This window comes from Gossypium arboreum, chromosome 8 (assembly GCF_025698485.1).
Source record: "Gossypium arboreum isolate Shixiya-1 chromosome 8, ASM2569848v2, whole genome shotgun sequence".
In the NCBI taxonomy this organism is placed as follows: domain Eukaryota; kingdom Viridiplantae; phylum Streptophyta; class Magnoliopsida; order Malvales; family Malvaceae; genus Gossypium; species Gossypium arboreum.
In genome coordinates, this window is record NC_069077.1 from 13,035,016 (window position 1) to 13,056,921 (window position 21,906).

At 31.7% G+C, this 21,906-nt stretch overlaps 4 protein-coding genes across 10 annotated transcripts; 2 read left to right on the top strand and 2 right to left on the bottom strand.

The window, feature by feature from the left end:
- Positions 1-5,631: 5,631 nt before the first annotated feature.
- Positions 5,632-8,941, top strand: LOC108468865 (protein NRT1/ PTR FAMILY 6.3-like). Its single transcript, XM_053018437.1, has 4 exons — positions 5,632-5,956; positions 6,074-6,251; positions 6,332-6,371; positions 6,462-8,941. The coding sequence occupies exons 1-4, from the start codon at positions 5,845-5,847 to the stop codon at positions 7,035-7,037; spliced, it is 906 nt and encodes a 301-aa protein (XP_052874397.1). The 5' UTR covers positions 5,632-5,844; the 3' UTR covers positions 7,038-8,941.
- On the top strand, positions 7,941-8,774 carry LOC128296586 (protein NRT1/ PTR FAMILY 6.3-like). Its single transcript, XM_053032014.1, has one exon. It carries the CDS (start codon positions 7,941-7,943, stop codon positions 8,772-8,774), a length of 834 nt encoding a protein of 277 aa, XP_052887974.1.
- Positions 8,942-9,656: 715 nt separating the features above from the next.
- LOC108469156 (probable WRKY transcription factor 15) lies at positions 9,657-13,441 on the bottom strand. 6 transcript variants are annotated; one of them, XM_053018125.1, is made up of 5 exons: positions 13,131-13,441; positions 12,811-12,901; positions 11,911-12,537; positions 11,685-11,810; positions 9,657-10,470 (listed from the first exon to the last, which is right to left on the bottom strand). In XM_053018125.1, exons 3-5 carry the CDS (start codon positions 12,507-12,509, stop codon positions 10,317-10,319), a joined length of 879 nt encoding a protein of 292 aa, XP_052874085.1. In that variant the 5' UTR covers positions 12,510-12,537; positions 12,811-12,901; positions 13,131-13,441; the 3' UTR covers positions 9,657-10,316. The 6 variants fall into 6 exon arrangements, with proteins under 6 accessions (XP_052874085.1, XP_052874084.1, XP_052874087.1 ...); XM_053018124.1 differs by having other exon boundaries at positions 11,911-12,609; XM_053018127.1 differs by lacking the exon at positions 12,811-12,901 and having other exon boundaries at positions 11,911-12,532.
- A 565-nt stretch (positions 13,442-14,006) lies between these two features.
- Positions 14,007-19,045, bottom strand: LOC108470196 (uncharacterized). Of its 2 annotated transcripts, XM_053018213.1 has the most exons (6): positions 18,460-19,045; positions 18,013-18,096; positions 16,879-17,093; positions 16,455-16,601; positions 15,596-16,148; positions 14,007-15,484 (listed from the first exon to the last, which is right to left on the bottom strand). In XM_053018213.1, exons 3-6 carry the CDS (start codon positions 17,014-17,016, stop codon positions 14,133-14,135), a joined length of 2,190 nt encoding a protein of 729 aa, XP_052874173.1. In that variant the 5' UTR covers positions 17,017-17,093; positions 18,013-18,096; positions 18,460-19,045; the 3' UTR covers positions 14,007-14,132. The 2 variants fall into 2 exon arrangements, with proteins under 2 accessions (XP_052874173.1, XP_017626951.1); XM_017771462.2 differs by lacking the exon at positions 18,013-18,096.
- Positions 19,046-21,906: the final 2,861 nt, after the last annotated feature.

Here is a 21,906-nt window from a genome sequence, read left to right on the forward strand (position 1 = left end):
TGAACCAAAAGGCTTGTTTGTGTTCTTATAAAAGAATCATAATTAAAGTTTACTATGATTATTGTTGAAACTCAAAATATGTTTCTCCAAAATTTCCCTCACTCATGACTTTCAAAAGAATGGTGATATAAATGCTTAGCAAATACATTCAAATAGTCGTTTGAAAAACTAGTATTCAAGATTGAATACATAGAATATGAGAAAGCATGTGATATTTTCATGAGGGTGAGTAAATACGTCTTGTACTTTTTTTTCCTTAACCGAGGTTTTGTCCCATTGGGTTTTCCTAATAAGGTTTTTAATGAGGTAGTATATTATGCATATTATAGATATGTGTACTCTTTTTCCTTTACTAGGAATTTTTTTCCACAGAGTTTTTATCTTAGTAAGATTTTAACGAGACAAATTATCTACAAATAGACATATAAGGGGGAGTGTTATGAATATTTTATTAAGTGGATGTCCATCAAGATCAAGATAAGTTTTGATGTACTTAAAACTCTAATTTTAATTAAAACTAGAGTTATATTTCATTTATATTTCTTATGTTTATAAATATAGATTTTGGAGAAGCATTGTAAATATTTCAATTGATCAATAAAATACACTCACCCTTTGCTCTTCCATTCTCTTTGTTCTTTATTCTCTGTCTTTTATTTTATAATAAATACATGAATTAAATATTTTAAATGTTGTTAATTTTGATTTATAAATTTTTGATATAACAATATTTAAGAGTAATTTTCTATTTTATTCCTTAAGTAATTTATATTGAAAAACAAAAGAAATATTTTGCAAATTGTTTTCAAGTCCAAACCAAATTCAACAATACTTACTGTAATTGATTTTAATAATGTTTTATGTTTTGAGTTAACAAAATGTCTTTAAACTCAATTCATATTATTTTAAACATTCTAGTACAATAAGTATCAATAATCTATCATTGGTATTAATACCTTAAAAGGTCAATAGGCACAACTAATTCTAGAATGGTAAAGTGTCAATACATATCCTTAAAGTATCGATACTTAGCTTCATGGTACTGATTCCCATGTGTTTGTAACAGCTTTTCCTATTAGTAGTATATTGATATTTTCTTTATAAGTATCGATATCACAAATTACAGGATGACTGTAATGCGAGAATTAATTGTTCAAAACAACTAGTTTTACTTTCCAACTACCCCGAATGCTAGAAATCAAAGAGAGATCATTAAAAAGTTTAAAAGAACATTCCAAACAAGTAGCTTATATGGTAAGCTTTTTTTTTTTTTTTGTTCTTATACATAAACACTTGTTAGAATTAGTTGTATTTCTTTTATTCAATGTTTTATTTATATTTGGGAGAGCTTAAATCTATAAGCATGCCCATTAGAAAGATATTCCTTGTGTGCACTAAATTATCTTTGTAAAAGTGAGAGAGTTTTTAACTGAGCCTTGAAAAGCTAGAAAGTATCTAATTAATCCTTGAAAGTTAGAGTGGTTCTATTAACTATTATAAAAGATAAGATGAAATGTTCTATTTTAGCGTTAATAAAAGATAAGGGTCGTAAATATTATATATCTTTTCTTAAAAGATATCAATTTTAAAATAAAGAATTGAAAAAATCCTTAGCAAAATGGGATAAGATAATATCACTTATCATTGTGTTGATTTATTTTCAATTTTCCTTTCTTTTGAAATTTTTTAAATACCAATCTACTCTCTCTCTTAGTGTTTTTGAGCTAACAGTTATACACAGACCACAATCAAGAAAGAATATGGGTCTTATCATGCCACATATATAATTCCATTCCATCATAAAAGACCCTTATCAATTCGAAATTAAAGGTCCATTTGTTTGCATGCAAAATTTTTTTCGTAAAATATTTTTTTGTTTTATAATGTTTGTTTGGTGGAAAATGAATTACCAAAGGAAATCATTCTTCAAAAAATGGTAAGATCAAGACTTTTTTAAGGAAAATATCTTACCAAATTTTTTTCGTAAGACATTTTCCAAACCAATAAGGCTTTGTTCACTATCTTAATTGTCGAAGAAACAAAAAGAGGAAGCTCTCTCCACTGTCGAAGAAAATAGTCCCTTATATGCTAATTTTATATTTTATATTTTTTTACGATTTAGTCCCTAAAATCCAAATTTTTGCTATTTTACAATTTAATTTCGCAAAAATAGATTTTCTTATTCTACAGTTCACTCCTAAACCTCGTTTTGTACAATTTTACAAAACAATCCATTTTCTAAAGTTTCTAGATTTTATAATTTAGTCCTTACAACAAAATTTGTCAAAATTTCCAGAAATTAGTCATTGATTTTTGAATAGTTAAACTTTCATATTCTATTTTACAGAATTGTAAATTCTCAAATAATGTAAATTAGTCTTAAAACTCAAGTTTTGAAATCTTTACAATTTAACCATATAGTTTCAAACTTTACTATTTTATGCTCAACTTTCCAAATTTTCATATTTAATGATCATATACTTTAGTTACTACAACAATGTTTCAACTTTCACTACTCAAACCCTTAGAATTTGAAATTTTAAAAATTTTACAATTTGATCCTTCAATTTTAAATTAAATCATTTTTCAACTTACTCATCCAAATAATATTCAAAACAAATATTTAACACTTTCAACTTAATTAAACATAAATTTATATCTATAAATTTATATTCTCTAATGTCTGAAATTAGCAATAAACTTAATTAAGTAAATTAAGATAGATTGAAACTAAAACATGATTAATTAAAAATAAATAAAATTTATGAAATAAACTCAATTAAACAATAAAAGGATAATAAAATCTCAAATGTATGTTTATTTTATTGAAAATAATTTTACTGAAATATTTTTAAGAAATTTACCAAACAATAGAAAATATTTTACACATATTCATCCAAATACGAAAAATATTAAATTTTCCAAAAATAAATTATTTTCTAAAATTATTTTTCAAAAATCATTTTCAATAAAATAAACAAAAATTAACTCTCTAAAAAATTAATAAATGGTCGGTTTCAAAAGTAAATAAATAATAACAATATGAGATAACAGTAATGATATCTATCAAATTTGCCATACCTTTTTAGTTAAAAAGGAAAAATAAATTTTAAACAAAAATCCACGTATCACATATTTATCTGTTGATTTGAATTAAGTTTTCACATAATTTCCAATTAAGAAAAACCAACAACAACATGGGTTACTTACTAAAGATTTTGTTTAACCCTACCCCATTGAGTGAAGGGAACGTTCCTAAAAATAAAAAATTTGAATTTAAGGCCTTTAGAATAATAAAATTATATTTTGAACACTTAAAATATGAAAAAGATTTTGTTTAATCCCTTCAAAAAAAGGATACACATGATAAAATTATATTTCAATGTCTAAAAGATTTTGAGTTCACTCTTCCTACCCTAAACTAGGAAGAAAGAAAGGAGAAAGGCAAAGGTTATGAAATTGAAAAGCTGGTTAAGTTGGTAGCTTTCACAATGCAAGTAGGTCCCAAATGTATATTAAAAATTGACCTCCAATTCATAAAATCTGCTCTCGCTAGCCAGGAAATTGGATGGTGTTCATAGCACAGTAAATAAGAACCGTTAACCAAAAAGCGGATTGTTTTTCCCTAACACGGGTCTATTGCAATTTGTGATGACTAAATTTCGGAAGAGTAGATCCACAAATTAGTATTGCTTTTCGTGTGCAAACTAGTCAATAAATTTCAGAGCTAGTCTTCCAACACATTTGAAGAGTGCGTAACATCGACGGCATAGTTAACACCGACTAAACAAAAATAATTTATTTATTTATACAGAGTAAATTTTAAATGTTAAAATATATTTTCATTTGTTTTTACTTTTAAAATTTTAGTTTTTTTTTCAATTTTAAAAGTTTACTACTTGTTAAAATTTTTATCCAATTCACCATGATAAAATATTTTTTATTAGAACAATGCTCTTATATTTAAAATCGATAATAACTAATAACATTATAAAAATAGAGATTAAATTATGTCAAAAATTAAAATATATGAATTAAATTAAAATTGATGATTATTTTATATTAATTAAAAGTTAAAAATTAAAATATAGAAATGATTAGATTAAAATCGAAGAAGAAAAAAGGATGTAAATGAGTATAGAAATTAAAAGGGATGCATTGGGATGAGTAAGTATAAATGAAAATAGATTCCAAGATTTTCCTCAAGTCCCAACTCAATCACAATACTTTGTAAAAAAGGTAAAGGAAGCTTCTGCATGAAATCAATTGATTCCATTAGTAAATTAATAAATAATAATAGTATGTGGAAGAATCAATTTTGGACAGGTAGATAGCCTATTTGATTGACTCATAATCTTAAAATACTAAATAATGTACTTAGTGTATATTATAAGGTAAGGAAATTTCGTTCGTATTTTTATTGCAAAAGCCACATCATCATCTTTTATATTAAATATTTTAAAATTAAACATTATTGTTATTTTAATTTAAAAATAATAAAGATGTCTAATTAATACAATTAACCTTAATTACGAGTAAAACAGGTAATAAATATATTATGTTTTCTCAATCCCAGTCGAGATTCATATATATTAGAGAACCACTTAATAAATAATTCAAAATATTTATAAACCTAAACAACTCCCAAATTTATCTTTTTTAATTATTTCAGATTCAGGACTCTGTGATTAGTGGTGTTATAAAATTTAAAACCCTAAATCATTCCACTATTCTAGGGATCAAATGAAAGAAGCTTTTAAGGGATGAAATAGGAATATACTTTGGATAACATAAAAAGATTTTAAGAAATATACCTTTCTTTCTGTTAGCTAAAACCAGGAAGGCTGATTTGTGTCATGAGCTTAGCCAAATCTTATTGATTTGTTGGTGGGGTTCACTCATACTATAATCACCCACTTTTCAGGATTTATACACTTTTTTCTCTTCTATAACATTAAACACGTTACCACACCCAAACCATGAACGGAGACCGTTTAATTTTAACAAAAATAATATGGGAAAATGTTAACCTCCCTCTGCCAACTCCCCATTTCCTAAAATAGACGAAATATTTATTTATAAATATATTTTTGGTAAGATAATAAATTTAATTTTTAATGTATTTTTTCAGTTAAATTTAACTCTTATTTATTCAATAAAATGTCAGATTTAACTATTAATTATTTAAAAATATATAAATTGTTATTTTGTTAATGAAATACTAATTAAAATGTTGAATTTTTAAATATGATCATTTTTTTAATTTGTTAAAATTTTTCATATATTTTAAATTATTTATTGATGTTACTTGTAAACTAAATAGTGTTATGTTAGTCTAAATTATGCTTGAACTATCACATGAATTGTTACGCTAATATTATTAAAAATTAATGTTTTATTCAATATCTTTTTAAAAGATAGTTAATTCTTTTGAGATATTAATAACTAAATAATAATAATAATGTAAATTGATGTATTTATGTTAAAATATAAATAATAAATATCAAACTTAAAAATCAAGTATATATTTAAACTATAATTAAAATTTTATATTTATAATTATACTAAATTAAACTTCACATACATTATATAATTTTGAAATTTATGGCTGGTTTCTTTTCTTTTGTACTACAACCCAATCGAATTAAGCCGTAGGTGTCGGTTGCTCCAATTTGGACTTTAAGCCGCCTTCACCCCTAACTTCACTATAAGTACCCCCCAGTTCACCACCCAACAATACTACCACCACTACTACTACTACTCTTCATTTCGATTCGATCTAATTTCCTCTGCTTCATTAGCGTTATCAGAGCTTTCTGCAGCCTTTTTTTCATATATCAACCAATGTCTCTCCCTGTAACACAAGGGAAAACCCTTCCTGACGCATGGGACTACAGGGGCTGCCCCGCCGAGCGGTCCAAGTCCGGTGGTTGGACCAGTGCAGCCATGATTCTAGGTCATTAATATAACCCTCTCCTTAATTTGAATAATATTCTTTTGATTCGTTTTCAGGTTTTGGTCTGAAAATACGTATGTGGTTTTCTTTCTTTTCCTATGTATTTAATTTTATCAGGTGTTGAGGCATGTGAGAGGCTAACAACGTTAGGTATCGCTGTTAATATGGTGACATATTTAACCGGCACCATGCATTTGGGCAATGCTACCTCAGCCACCACCGTCACCAACTTCCTTGGCACATCTTTCATGCTCTGTCTTCTCGGTGGTTTTATCGCCGATACTTTTCTTGGCAGGTTTGGTTTGGTTTGCTCCCTTTGTAACGGTTTCCCATGCACTGCTCTCACTGAATTAAACGAGTTCCTTATATTCACAGGTATCTCACAATTGTACTCTTCGCGGCCGTTCAGGCAACTGTAAGATTCATTTCCTTTCTTTTATTGAAACCATCACCTTAATTACTTTACATATCCAAATTTGAAGTTCTTTATTATGTTGGCAAGCAGGGCGTCACCATTTTGACAATCTCAACAGTGATCCCAAGCCTAAGGCCTCCAAAATGCAGTAGGGACAGTGTCACTACATGCACCCCAGCAAGCGGCATACAACTCGTTGTTCTCTACTTAGCCCTTTACTTGACCGCCCTCGGTACAGGCGGTCTCAAATCGAGTGTTTCAGGGTTTGGATCAGATCAGTTCGATGATTCGGACCCTGAAGAGAGATCCCAAATGACAAACTTCTTCAACTGGTTCTTTTTCTTCATAAACATAGGCTCACTTGGTTCAGTGACCATTCTGGTATACATCCAGGATAATTTAGGGCGTGAATGGGGTTACGGTATTTGTGCTTGTGCTATTTTGATGGGGTTGGTGGTGTTTCTATCGGGTACCAAGCGTTACCGTTTCAAGAAATTGGTTGGGAGCCCATTGACCCAAATCGCTGCAGTGTTTGTAGCTGCCTGGAAAAAAAGGCATCTGGAGTTGCCATCTGATTCGTCGTTGCTGTTCAATATTGATGATGTAACTGAAGGATCAATGAAGAAGAAGAAACAAAAGTTGCCTCACAGCAAGCAGTTTCGGTAAGTGTTGTATTTAAAAACCTGTCTACTTCAACTACTTATTTCTTTACGCGTCTCTGAAGCTTAAAAATGGCGGGTTCAATTATAAAAGGAAGAACACAAAAGAGCATAGTTAATTCCACGAGTATAGTAAATATGCAAAATAAGTAAGGTTGGATGACAGTGGCAGTGGCAGGCTGCATTAACTTGTTTTCTATCAGGGTAAAAAGCAATCAAAGAATACAATTATTGAATTAATCAAGGTTCTTGATAATGGACCACCCTACAACCAGGACATTTATTGCTAGTCCAATTCAAAGAATCGACAAAACACGATTGGATTTTGCCTTTGTTCTCTCTTGCCTCTGGTACCTTAGATTCAAACCAAAGTTTGCATGTTCGCAATTCTAGTTTAGGTTTCCTTTTCTCGTTGCCATTTGCAACCAAAAGACAAACATACTTTAATAAAGTAAACAAACAAGAAATTTGTGCCATGTATTTGCATCCCAAACCGAAAGTTTTCCCCCATAGAGATAAGGACATCTTGTGTTATGAAATAGAGATTGGTTTCCTCCAGACCATAAAAATACGTGGGTGTTTAAGATTAAACAATCACGAGAGAGGTAAGTAAGTAATATTTACTAGATAGTAATATCACGAGCCACCTTGCCAGACTTGTCTCCCAGTCGATTCACTTCACGCGACTCCCCACTTAATACTCAAAGTGATATTGCATCACGCTCTATTAATAGAAATTAACCAACACTTTCATTACTTTTTGGCTCGATGTCGTGTATGGAAAGTTTCAGATACAAAAACAAAACAAACAAACAAACAAAAACGCATCTGTCTGTCGTTTCTTATTATTGGCTATATATGTGTTTGAGAGCTTTAAATTGTGTGCAGATTCTTAGACAGGGCCGCGATCATGAACCAACCTGGTCTTGAGGCAAACAAGTGGAGTTTAGCTACATTAACGGATGTTGAAGAAGTGAAAATGGTGCTCAGAATGTTGCCAATTTGGGCAACCACTGTCATATTTTGGACTGTCTATGCCCAAATGACAACGTTTTCAGTTTCTCAGGCTACTACTATGGATCGTCACATTGGCAAATTTCAAATCCCACCCGCATCACTCACAGTTTTCTTCGTCGCTGCCATTCTCTTGACTGTCCCAGTTTATGACAAGCTCATTGCTCCAATTGCAAAAAAGGTGTTAAACAATCCACAAGGTTTAACCCCTTTGCAAAGGATCGGGGTTGGTTTAGTTTTATCCATAATAGCCATGATCGCGGCAGCACTGACGGAAATAAAGCGATTAAGAACCGCAAGCTCACGTGGTCTTACAAACAACCCGATGGCTAAAATCCCATTAAGCGTCTTCTGGTTGGTCCCTCAGTTTTTGTTAGTGGGGGCTGGGGAGGCCTTCACATATATAGGGCAGCTTGACTTTTTCTTAAGGGAGTGCCCCAAAGGGATGAAAGCGATGAGTACAGGTTTATTTTTGAGTACCCTTTCATTAGGATTCTTCGTTAGTTCTTTGTTGGTGACCGTAGTTCACAAGGTCACCGGTAACAATAAACCATGGCTGCCAAACAATCTGAACCAAGGGAGGCTCTATAATTTCTATTGGCTTTTGACAATTTTGAGTTGCTTCAACTTGGGAATTTACTTGGTTTTTGCTAAATGGTATATGTACAAAGACAAGAGGCTTGCAGATGAAGGGATTGAATTGGAAGAAGCCGAACCTACCTTCCATTAGAAGAACATGACAGTTTCTTAAACTGGTTAAGATTTTTGTGCTTATATTATAACTTTGTATTATTTTTAGTCCTCCGCTTGACTTTAAATAAGTCTGAAACCCTATTTACTTGTACAAAAAGAATGATAAAAGATCAACATGGAAACTTCGAAATGATATACATATAAGCCTATAGCATCTAAAAACGTATAGAAAAACTGAAACTCTGATTTGGGTGCAACTTAACGACAATATATATCATGTGACAATACCCCACTTGGTTCGTTCTCGCAAGCTGAAAAGGCACAGAAATCATTTAATTTGTAAAGGATATATATAAAAATATATATGACCATATATACACAATCTACAACTAGCTGTAAAGTATTCAAGACTTGAATTTTGGCCATGCAAATGAGAGTGTGATAAAAGTAGGAGGAAAATCAGGAAAAGGAACATGAAACCCCCAGAATACCTTTTCCAAAGTTATTAATAGTTAATTACAACCAATTTATGGCTGGGGAAAGGATTGTATAAAACTTTGATTCCACATTATCCTTATTCTTTCCCAACAAGAGAATAATAAATTAGATTTTTCAAAAGGAAAAACTTGAAAATTAAGAAGAAAAACTTGATTGGAAAACAATAAGGATGACTGATGGTCAGTTTGGCCGCAGTTTATAGCAAATGGTGTTCATCAATCTATATTTTAGTGATAAACTGTTACCGGTTTTTTGGAAAAGAAAAAATATTTTGCATGTGTTCCAATCTGTAATTACCTAATACTGATTGTTATGTAGTGAATTAAACATGACATCAATTAGATCAAAAAGGAAAAACATACCATCTATAATATTAAATCTATATTAATTTTAATGACAAAACTAAACGAAGGTATCAAAATTTTTAAATAATGTATAATAAATACATTATTAAAATTTAAAATTTAAAAGAGTATATAGATCTTTTACATATTTAAACTCAAAAAATATACTTTCTTGCCGTAAGAAGATAAAAAAAACCTATGATATTTTGGGCCTACCACCCAAGGGAGCAAGGCATCGGTAATAGAAGAGAAGAAATAATCGGCGTGTAGTGCCTAACTTTATTTCACACGTACACTTGTTCTACTCATATTCCCCACTTATGTATCAAATATTAGAAATCCATCATCTGATAATATCAACCGACACTCAACAAATAATATTTGCTTAAAAGACGAATTCCATGTAGAATGTTAAAAATTTTAATTGAAGATTTTTAAGTCATAGGTTTTCTCTTCATACAAATGATATCTAATGTAAGGGGGGAAAAAGAGAAAACCCAACATTAGAAGGCCCCTTTCAGAAATAAAACATGTTGCTCAATATTATCTCAAGATTTAGGCCCATCTCAGAAGATTTGAGTTGATTTTTGCAAGTCTAATCATACTCTCGTTTCCCATGAACTTAACTCCCCCATGTTTATACTTCATTTCCTAGGGTCATTTTTAAAATATTCGACATAGGCTTGTGACGAGTGAAAACAAAATCTTTAAACGACCTTCCTTTGCTATTACCGAATTTAAACTATCACATTGGAAGGGAATTGACATGTAATCCTCGAGTGCTTATGATCTCCTTCATATGTCACAACTAGCATGCTAGGATCCTCCAAACATCGTTCCACGTGCTTTCTAGCAGGGCATCCCCTCGTGCTGCTGCATTTGTAGTAATTCCTTTGAAATTAAATTCATGAAAAAATAATTATGTCAGTCAAGATTGATAATAAGTTTAACTGCACGCAAACTAGAGGTATGCATGTATCGGGCTATTTGGTTCGGCTTGAAAGTCCGTTTAAAAAATGAGAAGGTTCGGATAAAAATATATGTCTGAAATATGGGTTTGGGCAAAACAAGGCCCGTTTAGAAAACAAGTCGGGCCACGGATAAAATTTTTTTAGCCCGGGCCCGGCCCGACCCGAATTATATACTAAATATATATTTATTTATTTATTTTTAATCATATTTACATTTTATTTTCAATTTTAATATAACCACTTTTTATTATATTTTCAATTTGTGTATTGTTTTAAGAATTGTTTCTCTAATTTTTTATTTGTTTCTTGTTTTTATATTTTTAAATGTATTTGATTTATTATATTTTAAAATTTTTATTTAATGAAATAAGCTAAAAAAAATTAATATGAGTCGGGCCGAGCCGGGCTCGGGCTTAACAATTTTATTTCGGGTGGGCTTGGACAAATTTTTAGGCCCATATTTCGGGCCGGGTAGGACCCTGGCCTAGAAAACGGGTTTAAAATTTTTGTTTTAACTCGGCCCGACCCATGCACACCTCTAACGCAAACTCTTCAATTTTTTATTTTTTATTTTTATGTTTAGGCCGACTAAGGTTTTAGTTTTTCAGACAAAACCCCAGTGGAGACAATATTTGACCCCTCAACAATCTCAAATCTAAAAGAGTTGATTTATGTTGTGAAGTGATTATCTATGCGTTGACAAACTTAGACTGTAAGACTACGAACTCACCAAATGTGCGAGCTCTACAAAGTTGCAAGCTCACCCAAAACTGTGAGTTCTCTAATAGTGCGAGCTCATTAAAGCTGTGAAGTATTCAATAGTGCAAGTTATGTTAGGCGAGCCCTTACCCTTGCAAGTTGCTAACTTGTCAACTTGCACTGAAAGAGTGATAATTTTTATAAGACATTTTGATTGCTGATTAGACTGAAATCAACTAATAAAGAAGTTAATCATGTTCCAAGATTAGTCAAGTTGTAATTATTTTATTATTATTCTTAGCTTATTTTTATCTTGTTTTCGCTTCAATTTCAGTCCATTCTTCAACATATATCCAACAATTTAGAATTTTGACTCTTGAATTAATAAACTAGCTAGTTTGGGATGAATATGAAAAAAGCAATACTATGTCATACCTAGGATATGGAGATCCTTTTATGGGTTTTTGTCCATATTTCCTCCAAGAGTGATCATCTGGTGGTATATCAGATGGTTTATTACTTATAGCTGGGACTCGTATAGTTTTCTTTATTCTCAGTTTCCTGCAGGGAAAGAAAATAAGAAATAAAGGAACTGATCAAATTCATCCTTTATATCAGATTATTAATGTTCCATGTTACTCTTTCAATGATAAGGATTTACCTTCTCTTTGAACAGTGACATCCCCCGGTTGAGGCTGCACATTTTGTACTAGCTTCTTCACTCCCCACCCCAATCTTTCTCTTTGAAAGAAGCATACAAGACTCATCCTGAGGAACCACAATTTCTGATGATGACCATGGAATTAACTTCTTGTCAAACATTGGCATCATGGTTGGTAGTGTTGAAGAATGCTGCAATCCCATGATCAAATTTGGTAAAACCACCACATTTCTGGGGATCAAACCAGTATTTGATTGATTAAACTGTGGAGAGACAAATTGTCCCAGAATATGTGGTTGACTCGGTTTGCAAATGGAACTTTGGGATGCAAAACTGGGGCTATCCATCAATTCAGCCGGATTTACATTATGGGATTTCGGCAGTGGACCCTTCCTGATCCTTTTACACTCTGATTGCATTGATCCATCAAGGAGGCTAAGCAATTTCCTGAATCCATTTACTGTATCTTGAGCCATTAGGCTAATTTCTTGATTGCTTCTCTTTTGACTTCCATCACAAATGCAGCTAAAGAGGTGATTGGCACGTCTGAAACTGCTTTCAGCAACTTCATGGACTTTCAAATCCCATCTTGGGTTCATTGACACACAAACACCTGAAGCTTCTGTCCTAATTTTACAATTTACTACTGCATTTATGCACTAATAAGAAAGAAATGCATCTGAATCTAGCAGTTAAAGCCTGAAATGTAGCAAAAAAGCAAAAGGCTTTTCACCCCCAAAGAATTTAATGATCAACTTTATAAAAAAATAACATAGGCTAGAGAGATTTAAACTAAGTTTTTGATAAAACCTATGCACCAGAAACAACCAATAGATGAACCCTGTTTTGTATTAAGTGAATGAGCCAAATGTAGAAAACCAAGTTCATATTAAAGTTTACTTTTTTTTGAAGTGCTCAACCGATCACATCTAACACTCTGCCCTCTTAGTCAACGGTGGCTTGGGTTAGATAATACGCCAACCAATGCACACTATAAACCATTATAGTCTCAAAATTAGCAACAAATTAATAATAAAGACGGATAGAAAGGGATGAAGGTGAAAACAGATAAGAAAATTGAAAAAGCAGACCCAACAATGAACGCAAATACATGTTCAAGTTGCTGGTTTTATGTATTAATCAATGTTGTAATCATTTTTCTGCTTCAACAAGACTCAGTGATAAAAAGTAAAAAGAAATATAGTTCGACGAGAACCAACCTTAAAGGTGCACTGCTTGCCTATATTACCAGGACGTAGACGAATTATGGATATGGGTATATATTCGACACCAAGTATATTAAATTTCTTGAGAGGATGATACCCTTATAGATTAGAATAATATTAGAGACAGCCAATGAAGATAAAGAAACAAATATATAATGATATCCCTGACCTTTTGGTATTAATAGATTAATGAAATAGCATTATATTAGTGGGGATGTGTGAAATTACAAAGGATGACACATACAACACAAAGATTCAAAGATTTAGGTGAAAAATCTTGGCTGCATATGGCATTATTCGAGTTGCCTATCAATCTAACCCACTAAAGCAGCCAACTAATCAAATATTAGAAGAAGTCACTTTCACTCAAGGGACTTCAACCATTGGTATTTATCCTTTTTCTTATTGGGGCCCTGATTGAAGCATGCTTGTTCCCAAAGGTTGTTCTTTAGTGGCTTCGCTTCCACTCCTTCCATTATTTCATTGTCTAATTTTCTTGTCAAAGAAAATAATGATATGATGGACTGATCCTCTAATAAATACGCTGTTATCTATGAATCAAGGCCGTAGATTTCATTTCTGGGATCATTCCCTCACCGATATGCTCAAGATTGTGCATGGGGCCACTAAAATGGACTTCTATCATTAGATTCTAGTGCTGATCATATGGATTCTGCTGGTGGGAATAGCCATATAAAATTGGGCACTTCGTACAGAACTTCATGGCACTTGACAAAATCCATTATGAGTTAAATTTCTAGGAACAACACTCCTCCACTCACCGGTCATACATATGATGTTTACTACTCAAGTTCCTTCTCCCTTGAATCACATTCAAAAGCATAGCTAAAATAAGTTGAAGAAAATGAGTACCAATTGAAAGGTCGAATCATATATCAGAAAATAGTTAAAAGATCATTTGCAGTTAACAGATGTTGGATTACACAATACATTTACGTTAAAAATCTGATTAAGTTTCCAACGTGAACTAGAATATTATCTAAAAGTTTTTCTTCCAACATAATTGAGCCTTGACTGTCTACTTCTCACCGGTGTGCACCAGTTCTCTCCAATAGCCATCTTGGCTCTCATTTTCTTGTACTCCCTGGATCTTAAAACTCCCTCAAGAATGTTTTTATCTTCACAAATTTCATGTCTAGAAAGAGATGCGAGGCCCGGAAGTATGTCCTTTTGAAAATCCTTTAGTCTTCTTCCTCTTCTCAACTTGATACCAAAATCTTTTGTCTGTCCATCACTTACTTCAAATGGCTTCGATGTTACAGAATATTCATCAGCACCAGTTTCTGCCTGTTCCAAAGTCATTAACTCAAAAGAATCAATAGAACGTTGTGGCTGCTCCTTGTCCTCATTCTCTAACTCATTCGATGCTGCCTGGGTTGAAGATTCCTGATAGCAAGCTGAGCTCTCCAAGGAGATATGGATAAGTGATTCAGCTGCTATATGGATCAAATCATCCACTTCGGCTGATTCTTCCCTGTTATAGCAACACTCATGTTTCATTTCATTACTGCCAGAAGATCTTTGATCCTGCTCACCTGATAAAGTTTCTGCAACTTTAGGTCTCCCATGGGTTCCCGAAAATTGATCAGAAGCAGGAATAGTTGAATTACAGGATTGAATTCCAGATTCCATAGTCCTTATAGGACTAGAATCATTATCTGAAATGCAACTAAACTTCCCTGAGTGAGGAGACGCATCATGATGTTCATCTTCAATAGTAATTTGAACTTTATCGGAATATATCGACACATTCTCCTCTTCTTCAGTCTTCTCACAACCAAATTGTGTAGCTACAAAACATGCAGGGTTCAGACCATGAGCAGAACCATTTTGTAGTTTCAGTATCAGCTCATCCCTTCCCTTCTTTGTGATTCCACCATGGCTGCAACGGTCCTCAGGCATGTTTATTCGGGGGCTGGATTCAGATGCAGGATTATTAAGACTGATTCCACATTCATTCCTTCCACAATGTTCAGAATTTCTGACTTGAACTTCTGTTCTCCTGTCTTTGTTATTGGAATTAATTAAATCAAGTTTTACACCATCTTCTTGTTGAATCATCTCAGAAGTGCCGTTGGGGAACTCCTTAATTTCTTTTCCCCAAAGTATAATTGGACACATGGCTTCATGATTCTTGCTAACCAGTCCACTAAAACCACATGACGAGCTAGTCATTAGAGGATTGACCACTATGGCATCATCAGACTCACAAGACAAATCATCAAGCTGGACTTCATTAAGGTCCACATTTCCCATTCCACATGAAGTGAACTGTTGCTTCCTGGTCAAAAGGTTTTTGTGTAGCATATTTCTGTGGCATTTTAATCCTGCAAATGGGAGTAAAGATATGATAGATTAAATTACATAAAATATATGCTTCAACTGAACAGGAAATGAATATGAAACCACAGCTTCTAATGTAAAGAAATTAACAGTACCTTGATCAGAATCACTCCAGTCTTGGTAGTTTCTATCCCCGACAAAGGAGCTAGTCTCAGCTATCTTATAAGATAAATCTTTCTTCATGCATCCTGAAGTGATTGGATTAGAATTTATTGCAACTTGTGAATCATGCTTTCCTCCAGAATAAGTAACTTTTGCAGCAAAATCAAAAGGTGAATTTTTTGCATCCTCATCTGAGGTCCTCTCGGTAGATTCTTCCAGATCAATCACAATTCTAGAGAAGGTATTAGTTTTCTTGTCACACCTGCTTCTCTGTTTATCTTCCTTTTTCCCCTTGGCCACTCCTAGGCTTAGAGAAAGCCTCAACTCCAGTGGATCCGAGAAACCACCATCATGGACAGAATTTACTCCCAAAGTTTCCTTTAAGTGATCTCCAACCTTTACTTTTTTTGGAAGGTTATTATTATCTCCAAGGTGAATATACCGATCAGGTACAAGTTGACGGTCGAAAGGCCTAGGCTGATACTTATAGTTATTGTCCTTCCACCCTTCTAACAACTCCAGACTTGAAGATACTCCCGACTCTAACTGAAGAAAATGTCAAAGAGAAAGGTTTAGTATTAGATCAGTTAATCCGTCCTGAACAAAACAATACAGATACTTCCCTGATGTTGAAAGTCATGATAGTGCATGCAAAAGAAAAGAATTTTCAAGTAGATTTCTCTTATTATAGAATAGTTTTTAGCAAACCTTCATGATTACACCTGATCAAACCTTAAAATGCTTTAGATTTAGGGAATTTTTTTCATAACACCACTCAAGAAAGAGAGAAACCAATAACTAATATATTGGCAGTCGACTTCTAACATCTCAAAAGACAGTAGCTTCAATTACCATGGGAATTGGATTTGTGGGCAATCTTGTTTTTTGGGGAAAAGATTGTAGATTTGCTTTCCATGAATTGTACTTTTCAAGCTCCGGTGTTGTAAGATCCTTCATTAGAGTCTTCTGAACACTATACAAACGATGGAGCTCACAGACCTAAAACAGAACATCCAGAGCATAAGCATCTAAAATGAGGGAGAGGCATATGCTTCTTCCATGCAACAGATGTGACATGCACAGCCTCAGGTTCAACCCTTACTGTAAAAGCAATGAGTTGAAATATAATAGTAAATCACATGAAAATAAAATTGGCAAGAACAGAAGCTTCGAGCCAAAACCTTCCGCACCAAGATGGCTGAAGCCCTTATGCCAATTTTGAATGGAAAAATGTAGCAAACTACATGTAATGAGCCATAAAGGAAAATTCTTGTACCTGCTTTCTGAATATGATCTCTTGATCAAGCATGGTCTGCTTGAAAACATCTTTAAGTGAATCAGTGTCTCGTGGCATCGAATTCATATCAAAATCTCCTACCAACATCTTTTCCTCGTAAAAATTGAACAAATACATTAATTGATATCAAATCTTGCATCCTCGAATAACTGAGTCTTGAAATGATGTTTTACACAGTCTTTTGCTCTCCATCTCTGCACAGTTTCCACAGAGAAATGATGGTTATTAGTTAGTGATGTACCACCAATAATCAATAAGGCTGGAAAACTGATAATAGCCATTAAGGCAGCCAATCTTGGAAAGATACTAGCCTTCCGCGTGGGAAACGTGCCTAGAAAATTCCAGTTTTAACAACTATCAGATATACTTCGAAGATGTTTCATCAATTTCATGGCATGCAAATAGGACAAGTCCTTACTGACAAATATTTCCATTTAAACAACGAAAAATTTAAACAGAAATACCAAATTAATTGTAGTCATTGCAAGTCTTTTGCTGTAACTCTATCTACTAGCATACTTAGTATAGAAGAGTTTAGGAACTAAAACAAGCCAAGCAAGTTAAAGTAGCCAAATGGTACATAGGCCCTAGGTGGGATTATGATGAAAAATATAGATCATTCAGCTGTATGAAGCAAAGAATCTGACGGCATGGTGAAAGATCTAAGCTTATAAATCAAAGAATATATAACAAACTTTAGCACCACAGATAAAGATTATATTTTATCAGCTAATTCGGATTGAACAGTAATGTTATCTCATGATATGATACAAGGGAATCCCCCAGAATGATAACATTTAGCAACTACGAAATGATCTAAGAGATAACAAGAAGGATCAACTCAACTTCATGCATGCTATACTCTTGCCTATGAAAAAGGAAAAGAGAATCATCCACCAACAAACCCTTTAGTTGGGGCAAAAGATAGCCGGCTGAAACACACAGATCTCATCATGAAAATGTAAGAAAACTTGCAGATTTAGGTGATTGGAATTCACTTCTTACAATCACATACAAGACTCAAGCTAATCAAACATAGACGAGTCAGTTGAATATAAAAGAAACATCGCTAAAGTAGTACACTATGTGATTACAAAGAGACATTGAACCAACCCTTTGCATTGCATAGTTCAAAGGATGTGCAGGGAAAAAGGTCTTTCATTCCTTCATGGAGATATAGCCATTTCTTGCACTTATCTGGTGCATGATTGAACCATGCAGATGGATCTTAGTAAAATTAATGGGAAATTTTTAAGATATAACAAAAGCCATGGAAACCACACTGTTTACAGTTGTTATACGCATACAAAAAAGAAAAACATTGATTATGAAAACATAGAAACAGAATCAACCCAGCGAAACAGGACTTGATGTTAAATTCCAATAATTTTAAGCACATCAACATTTATGAAAACAAATTCCAATAAAAGAAAAGCCATGAAGCATTAAAACAGAGAGGCAGAGAAACAAACAAGATATATAAACACATAAAACAACAAAAGAAACAAAGCTTAAAATTTATCCACCGAATCCCATAACTGTGAGGGGAAAGGAACTCACCAGGAGACAAATAACCCAAAAAAAGCATTCCATCATTAGATAGATTAAAAAAAAAAAAAAGTCTCTACTTTCCACTAGTTCCTCCCCATGAATATATTAAAAGAAAAACCCAAGAATCCCAAGAGGGAAAAACAATCAGACCATCACTTTGGGTTTAAGACAAGAAAAAAAAAAAAAGATGAAAGAGAGGAAGGAATTTAATGTAATCAAACTATGAAAGAGGAGAGATTTTTATTTTTATTTGTTTTTCTTTTGCTTTCTCTATCAGAAGAGAAAGGTGTTGAGTGGTTTGTGTGGCACATCATTGTTTCTTTTTCTGGTATTTATATTCACTTTCTGTCGTCTCTTTCTCTCTCATAATCTTTGGGATTCCTTTCCATTGCTTATATAAAATAATTAATATATTTTAGATTTGTGGGTTATTGAGAGCAGTCAGGGGTGGTAGGACAGTTTCAAGTTTCAACTGCAAAAAGCAAAGAGGAAGCCATTAAGACCTTCCATTTCTACGCTCTCCACTCCCATTGGTCCATCGCTTATTCGTCCAACCTCCGGTCTCGTATTGCTAAATCAAATGTTCATGAATTATAGAGTATTTTATGTTGGTACCTGATGAATGTTTAAAATCATTTACAAATGCCTCTTATTTCTTAAAATAAAGAATAAATTAATATCTTTCACTATTTTTTCTTTAAATTAATTGTATAATTAAGATTTATTCATAACATTTGATTTTATACATTGTCAAAAATAAAATAGAATAAAAGTGTTGATTTATGGTTTTACATATTTTCGTCACTTTTTATATAATTAAGAATTTATTAAGACATTTGTGCATGTAAATTTTAAATCTATTAAATACATCTATCATAATAATCTAAAATATTGTTTATATTAATATATATTTAGCTTTTGAAAACTTTTTATATCAAACAAATAGTTAGAATTTTTTTTTAATTTATATGAAACTTGACATGTATAATCTATATGAATAGCTTATAAAATATTAATATTAATTATATAAAAATTACGAAAAAATATTAAATCACTTTAAAATTTTACACGATATAGGTAGATCCTCCTAAAATAATATAATGATACATCATCAAAAATAAAGTCATTTAATTTTAAAATTTCTTAACTATGTATCATACAAGGGCATAACTAAGGAAGCGGATATGCCCTCAAATTTTTGAGTTTTTTTTTAAGTAAGGAATATCTATTTGAAAAAAAAGTAAAAATTTTCTCTAGTTTCTCTCAATTTCAATATTTAGCAAATTGATCTATTATCAAAATATGGAGTAATTTAGTCACTATCAATTTCTAAAGTCACTAAGGATAATTAATTACAGCGTCCATGCTTCCCATCAATTTATATTACTTTTGATTGTTATAATATTAAATTTAGTCATCAACACTCGCACATTTTATTAATTGAGTCTTAATTCTAAAAATATCAAAATTTTAACTATTAATATTTGTACATTCTATTAATGTTGTCATAATTTTAAAAATTTTATTTAAAAATAAAAATGTATAAAAATCTAAAAATAAAAATATATAAGTTCAAATTTCAAATATATATAATTTTAAAAAATCAAAATTTTAAATATATATTCTTTTATTTTTTTAAATGAGTACAAATATCTACACCCAACTTAAAAATTAGCAATAATTTTATTAAGTTTTTGGATCCCAAACAAATGAACAGATTGGAACAAATTGAATCGGAGAACATTTTTTTCCCCAATATCATAGTCGAAAAAAAACGAAATAGCATGATTTTGAGATATTCACAATTTGTTATTTAAATTATATTCTTTTCCTATTTTGGTATTTAAACTATTTTTTTTCTTAAATTGACACCTCCTTTAATCCAACCGTTAGTTAAACTGTTAAATCTATTTTAAAAGGTCTTAACTCACAAATTAATATCTAAATTATATAATTTTTCTCAAATTGATACTTAATTTTTTTTGTCACAAGTTGATAGCATATAGAATTATACATAAAATCATATGATCTAAGTGAACAATTTAATACATTGGAATTATATGATTTTTTTTCTTACTTATTATTGATACAAGTTTCAACAATTGAGGAAATAAGGAGAAGAGGGTGGCGGTGCAAAGGAGACCAATTCACCTAAATAGACGGAGAGTCCAAGAAAGACAAGAGGAGGTAGATTGTTATGAAGGCTAGGAAGGTTGATTGCAGGGCATGAGGGCGTGCAAGGTGAAGCTCATTTTATGATTCTTTTTTGAGGCGATACGAGTTATTATGCTTAATTGATCCTCAATGAACTCTAAAAAGAGCATTCAAACTGAAAAGCGGATGAGCAAATCATATTAAACAAGAAGCTCGATGAAAAAAGATATTTTCTCGGAAATCTCATGACAAGTAATAAGTTAAAAACTAAGTAGTCAAAAACAAAGGGATAAATGAGAGATGAAAAACTATATTCAAACATTCATATGCTACTTTCTGAAAGTCTCACATGATTAGCCGGAATGGGTATTATACCTATGACTATGGATAAGTTGGGTAGATGTACAAGTAATAAAGATTGTGGATAATTAGTGGGACCAAGAGTGCTAAAAAGTTACAACAGGTTGGCCTCAATTATTGGGATATTGTGTCTGATTTTGGTTGATTACCATTCATTTTCTACTATTTCTTTCAACTAATAGTTTTGATACTCCCATTCCCAGCTATATAGCAATCAATACCCTAACCCTAGACAAGTTCATTTCATTTCTGGAATTCCCAAATATTTTATTAGTTTTATTGCATGGTTATGAAAATTAAATACAACCTGATACCCTTTTATTTTGGCTACAAAACTGTCTTTTTTTATAAACTATTTTGTACGTAAACCAAAATATCTATATATTGCAGAAAAAAGGAAAATGACAACCACGACGTTCTGCTCAACTTCACTAACTAAATTATTCAAACAAGCTGCTTTCTTCAATTTTAAAAAAAAATGTCAAAAGTTTCTGGGAAATCCGTTATACTATCCTTACTAAGTGAATTGATTTAATCCATGTACTATTAAATAAATCATATAAAGTTAAATCGAATATAGTTAACATTTATTATATTTCTGAAAAAAGAAAATATTTGATTATCGTAAGTGCATAGATTTCATACACCATTAAATAATAAAATGACATATCATCACTAACATAAAACAAAAAAGAAATTGAAGGGTTTAAAATAAATATTAATTGTAATTATTAAACATAAATAAATAAATAAATAATCAAATCTAAAACTCAAAATCCAAAACTTAAAATATAAATAAAATAATTATGACTAATATTTAATTATATTTAAATAAAGTTAATTGTATTTATTTTTAAGTCCTTAGATAGGTTTTAATTTACACCAATGATGATGGTGCATGATACTTATGCACCAACAATGCATCAAATATTATCCCTTTAA